The sequence below is a fragment of the Chrysemys picta genome, chromosome 19, assembly GCF_011386835.1.
Source record: "Chrysemys picta bellii isolate R12L10 chromosome 19, ASM1138683v2, whole genome shotgun sequence".
Classification (NCBI taxonomy): domain Eukaryota; kingdom Metazoa; phylum Chordata; order Testudines; family Emydidae; genus Chrysemys; species Chrysemys picta.
Genome location: NC_088809.1, coordinates 24471672 through 24477729, shown reverse-complemented (window position 1 = coordinate 24477729; position 6058 = coordinate 24471672). Strand labels below are relative to the sequence as shown.

Below are 6058 nucleotides of genomic sequence, written 5' to 3'. Positions count from 1 at the left end.
GACCAGAACTGCACACAGTCTCCAGATGAGGTCTCACCAGTGCCTTGTATAACGGTACTAACACCTCCTTATCTCTACTGGAAATACCTCACCTGATGCATCCCAAGACCGCATTAGCTTTTTTCACAGCCATATCACATTGATATCCTCCTCCATGGCAGGGGTCTCGTCATCCTCACAGTCCTGGCCAGAGGTCTCTGCCCTGCCAGGCTCGCAGCCTTCCCCTCACCTTGCACCTGCAGGGATCGGTTCTCTGGCCCCGCAGCCATGCAGGGAGCCCTCTGCAGCCAGGCCCACAGTCCTGGCCCTACAAACTCACTCCCATGACAGCAGGGTTTGTGGAGGGCTCCCCTGTGCTGCCACATGGCCAGTGACACCCAATCCCTGCAGATGCAAGGTGCAGGGGACACTGCCCTACCATAAGGACATATTTGTTAGTCCATTTCCTGCCACACCTAGCGAGGGACGACACTGATATGGTGGTGAGAAGGGTGGTACAAGAACCTGTACAGAATGCAATAGAAAGAGAACTCTGCTATCTTTCTAGCCTCCCTCCTGTTCCCATCACACCACCATTCTCTGTCATCTCCCATCCATACATCCTGGCCCTGCTTCATTACCTCCTGTCGCCCATCCCACACCTGCTCCATTGTCCCTGTGCCCATCCATCTCCTGAACCCCCTCCCTGCCCCTGACTCCCATGGGCCACTTAGTTCGTCTCCTGTCCCCACAACCCCTCTCTGTTCTGGCAGGATGTGGCTGTCCTGGAGCACCAAGCCCCACAGCCGGCTGCTGTCTAGCCTTGACGTGGCCTGTGCCACTGGACTTGTGTCTCAGGAGGTAACTACAATTTCCCCAACATTGACAATGCAGGAATTGCTAGCGTGGGTCTACTCCCACGTGGACTGTGCCAGGTGCTCCTAGGGAAGGTCTGTGACCCCCTGCAGGAGGGAAGTTTCCTCCTAACCCCTAACCACGTGGCTAGGCAGGGGCTGTGGCAGGGTCATTGCTGGGGCAGGAGCTCTGGAGGGTTGTGGCTGGGTCAGGGGCTGTGGAGGGAGATTGTGGCTGGGCAGAGGCTGTGGGGGGCTGTGGGCTGGGCAAGGACTGTTGAGGGGTCGTGGCTGGGTAGGAGCTGGGGGGAGTTGTGGATTGGCCAAGGGCTGCGGGGGGGGTCATGGCTGGGTCAGAGGCTACGGGGGGGTCATGGATTGGGCAGGGGCTGTGGGGGGGAGGTTGTGGCAGGGTCAGGGGCTGTAGGGGGGTCATGGCTGGGGCAGGAGCTGTGGGGGGGTCGTGATTGGCAGGGGTAGTGGGGGGAGGTTGTGGCTGGGTCAGGAGCTGTAGGGGGGTCATGGCTGGGGCAGGAGCTGTGGGGGGTCGTGGCTTGGGCAGGGGCAGTGGGGGCATCATGGATTGGCTAGTTGTCTGTGGAGGGGTCATGGCTGGGCATGGGCTGTGGGGGTGTCATGGACTGAGAAGGGGCTGTGGGGAGCTTGTGAGTGGGTCAGGGGCCTTGGGGGGGGTGTGGATTTGATAGGGGTCATGGCTGGGCAGGGGCTGAGGAGGGTATGGATTGTCCAGTGTCTGTGCGGGGGGTCCTGGCTGGGCAGGGGCTGCAAAAGGGTAATGGCTGGGTCAGGGGGTTGTGGGTTGGACAGGGGCTGTGTGGGGGTCATGGCTGGGTCAGCAGTTGTGGGGGGCAGGGCCGAATTGTCTCGCGCCCCGACTCCGCCCCCTCCCTGCCCCATTGGATCCCTCCCCAAATCCCCACCCTGGCCCTGCCTCTTCCCCAACACGCCGCATTCCTCCTCCTCACCCCTCCCTCCCAGGCTTGCGCTGATCAGCTGTATGGTGGCGCAAGCTCTGGAGGGAGAGAGGGGGGAGAAGCAGGACGCAGCTTTTTTTTTTTTCCGCTCCGCCGGCAGCTCCGGACGTTGCGGGGCCCTCTTAGGCACGGGGCCCCATTCCGGGGAATCGGCCGAATCAGCTTAAAGCCGGCCCTGGTGGGGGGTTGTGGATTGGGCAGGGGCTGTTGGTGAGGTCGTGGCTGGGTCTGGGGCTGTGGGGGCTTGTGGATTGGGATGGGACTGTGAGGGGATCATGGCTGGGTCAGCAGCTGTCGGGGGGTTGTGGCTGGGCAGGGGTTGTGGGGGGTCATGTCTGGAACAGGGGATGTTGGGTGTGTGGATCGGGCAGGGGCTGTGGGAGTGTAATGATGCTGCCTCTGGCGGGACACAACTGATAGTATCAATTCAGTACAAATTGCTTAGAGCAGGGCAGTTACAGCCCAAGGCTTGGTTTCCTTTACCATTAAGGCACCGAACCAGACAAACTGAGAGGACTTCGCTCTCACCCCACTGGCTAACCACAAGTCACACAAGCAATTCCCTTAGACACTCGTTTCCCAGTATCACCACCAGTGCCACTCATTATGGGGACGAATGGTTATGAAAACCAATACCCCAGTAAAAGAAAAAAGGTTCTCTCAATCCCGAAGGGCCAAGCCCCAGACCCAGGTCAATATACAAGTCAGATCTTACCCACAAATCACGCTGTTGCCAATCCTTTAGAATCCAAAATCTAAAGGTTTATTCATAAAAGAAAGAAATATAGATGAGAGTTAAAATTGGTTAAATGGACTCAATTACATACAGTAATGGCAAAGTTCTTGGTTCAGGCTTGTAGCAATGGTGGAATAAACTACAGGCTCAAATCAAGTCTCTGGAACATCCCCAGCTGGGATGGGTCCTCAGTCCTTTGTTCAGAGCTTCAGTTTGTAGCAAGGTTCCTCCAGAAGTAAGATGTAGGATTGAAGACAAAATGGAGATGATGATGCTGCCTTTTATAGTCCTTTTGCCATGTGGCTTGTGCTTTCTTTGTTCCAACCACAAGCCATCCAGCACATGGCATGGAAAACCCTTAGAGTTCTGTCCATAGGCCAGTCCCTGCATACTTTGCTGAGTTGCAAGGCGTATCTGCCTTCTCTCAATTGTATAGCTGATGGTCCTTAATGGGCCAACAAGCAGGCTAGGCAGTGCTGACGCCACATTGTCTGGGGTGTCACCCAGAAGCATAGCACAAGTTTGAAATACAGATAGGATAGAGCCAATACTTATAACTTTAAATACAAAAATGACACACGCACACAGATAGCATAATCATAACCAGCAAATCATAACCTTTTCATAGACACCTCACACGACAACTTTTGTACAATATTTACTGCAAATATATAACAGTGGTTGCAACAATGACCTATACGGTTACAGTTTATGTCAATAACGTCACGGGGGGTCATGGCTGGGCAGGGGCTATGTGGGGTCATGGATTGGCCAGGGGCTGTGGGGGGCTCATGGCTGGGAAGGGGCTGTGGGAGGGTTGTGAAGTGGGCAGGGGCTGGGGGGGGCAAGGCTGGGGCAGGGGCTGTGGGGACATCATGGATTGGCTAGTGTCTGTGGGCGGGTCATGGCTGGGAATGGGCTGTGAAGGGGTAATGGCTGGGTCAGGGGCTGTGGGGGGATCATGGCTGAGTCAGGAGCTGTGCGGGGGGGTCATGGACGGAGCAGGGGCTGTGGAGGTATTGTAGCTGGGTCAGGGGCCTTGGGGGGTCATGTCTGGGCAGGGGCTACGGGGGATAGTGGCTGGGGCAGGGGCTGTGCGGGATGTGGATTGGGCAGGGGCTGTGGGGGGGGTCATGGCTAGGTCAGGGGTTGTTGGGGGTTGTGGATTGGGCAGGGGCTGTGGGGGGTCACGGCTGGGCAGCGGCTCTGGGGGGTTCTGGATTGGGCAGGGGCTGCAGGGGGTCATGGCTGGGTCAGGAGCTGTTGGGGGTTGTGGGTGGGGCAGGGGCTGCGGGGGGGGTTGTGGCTGGCACAGGGGCTCCAACCTCCTGGGGCTGTCCCTCAATGCTGCCTGTTCCACAGCTGGTTATACCAGTAACGAAGGGCCTGGAGCCGCTGCCTGTGTCCCCAGGAGCTGCTTCCCTGGGATCTGGCCCAGGCCAAAGCCGGCCTGCACTGAGCTCCCCTGGAAGCAAGGACTGGAACTGGCCAGTCTGGCCCTTCTGGGCAGCATTGAGTGATTGGGCTGATGAGTCCCAGCCAGGGGATATAAAGGAGAGCCCAGCTCCAGCAGAGGGTTTGCAGTGTGGTCTCTTGTGGCTGCAGCAGGAGGGTGTGAGAGTGCAGGAAACCCCGTGCCCCCTGCTCCAGGCTGGGGAAGGTCCAGCCCCTTAAGCTATCAGAGCCTGGGGGGCCCCACAGTCACAGCTGAGAACAGGATTGTTGCTTTTTGTTATTGTTCCATGCTTCTTTTTTGTGTTAAAAAGAATAAAGAGAGCCCTGAGGAAAGGGCTACAGACTGACCTGGACGTGCCTGATTGGCTCAGGCTGATGATCAGGTCCACCAGCCTTTGTGGGCCGACTAGAAGGCATTTAGAAACTATGGGAGTACGTGTGGTATAAGAGCCTACAGAGAACAGAATAGACAGGGAGAGAGCACATGTCAAGTGGGATGTGGGTGGGGAGGAGGTATGTGGAGCAGGACACGGGCAGGGAGGGGGATGCATGGGGCAGGACACCAGCAAGGAGGGGATACAGGTGACAAGTGGGGTGGGACATGGGCAAGGAGGGAATAGTGTGGGACAGGGGGGGAATGTGGGGGGGGGGGATACACATGAGTAGGTGGGATGTGTGGGGTGGAATGCAGAGGGGATACACGAGGAAGTGGGATGGGTGGGATGTAGTGGGGGGGAACATGGGGAGGTGGGACAGGTTGAGTGGGATGCAGGTGGGGGAGATACACATGAGGAGGTGGGATGCAGGGGGGGATACACATGGTGGGGTGAGATAGGCTGCAGGCAGGGAAACACATGGGGAGGTGGGGTGGGATGCAGAGGGGATACACATCAGGAGGTGGGATGGGTAGGGTGGGATGCAGGCAGGGAAACGCGTGGGGAGATGGGACGGGTGGGGTGAGATGCAGGTGGGAGGATACATGTGGGGCAGGACCCGGACTGGGAGAGGAACCCCTACAAATTTCACACACTTCAACTTGAAGCCAACATCTGTTTGGATGGCTGTAAAGAGGCCCCTGCGAACACGTGGGATGGGATGGGGCGAGAGGGGGGTCTCCAGGGAGGGCAAGGCAGGGCTCCTCACACATAGTTCTTAAGGGCATAGCTCCCCAGGCTGGAGTGCTTCACCACTTTATACTTCATGGGGTATGGCGCATCTTGGCTGGGGGGGCAGGAGCAGCACAGTATGGCCCCCCCAAACACCAAGAGGGCACTTGCGGCCCAGCCCACATAGAGGGAAGCCCCCAGCTCCCTCTTTAAAGCCTCTGGCACCATGGGGTTGTAGAAGTTGCTGATGATGGTGTTGGCCGACCAGGACACAGGGATGAGCAGACCAATCCCGGCCAGAATGAAGACAGCCCCGGCGGTGATGGAGATCTTGGCCTTGGCCCCCTTGTCATCGACGCACCTGGTGCACTCGGCCCCAAAGATGGCAATAAGGAGGGCAAGGAAGGACACCACAATGGAGACCACAACTAGGGCTCGGGCTGCCTGGAGGTCCGAGGAGAGGTCCAGCAGCGAGTCGTAGACCTTGCACTGCATTTGGCCTGTGCTCTCGTACACACAGTTCATCCACAGCCCCTCCCAGAACACCTGAGCCACGATGATGTTGGAGCCAATGAAGGCCGTCACCTTCCACATGGGCAGCGCACAGGTCAGGATGGTGCCCAGCCAGCCCAGCACCGACAGGGCCAGGCCCCCCATCTGCACAGCCATCACCGTCATGGCTTACGGGCAAGTCAGGCTCTCACCTTTGGAGACAGTGGGAAGAGCAGTTTAGAGATGCTGCACTGCACACACACCCCGCAAACCGAATGCCGGTAATTTGTAGGAGGTGAAACCAGGGGCTGCAACAGCAGGGCGAGCTGGAGCAAGGCCCCAGATTAGGCAGTCAGACTCAGAAGACTTGGCTCTGCCACAGTCTCCTTGGGTGACCTTGGGCAAGTCACTCTGACCTTGCTGTGCCTCGGTTTCCCATCG

The 6058-nt window shown here is 57.9% G+C and overlaps 1 protein-coding gene across 7 annotated transcripts in view; it reads right to left on the bottom strand.

Annotated features, from left to right (window-relative positions):
• Positions 1 to 2568: 2568 nt before the first annotated feature.
• The window catches only part of LOC101952512 (claudin-4-like), a 37368-nt gene continuing 33878 nt past the window's right edge, over positions 2569 to 6058 (bottom strand). For all 7 annotated transcript variants that reach the window (XM_065572741.1, XM_065572740.1, XM_065572742.1 and 4 more), the window contains one exon: positions 2569 to 5829. In XM_065572741.1, the coding sequence (XP_065428813.1) occupies positions 5159 to 5803 (645 nt within the window). In that variant the 5' untranslated portion in view covers positions 5804 to 5829 and the 3' untranslated portion in view covers positions 2569 to 5158. The remainder of the gene's footprint in view (positions 5830 to 6058) is intronic.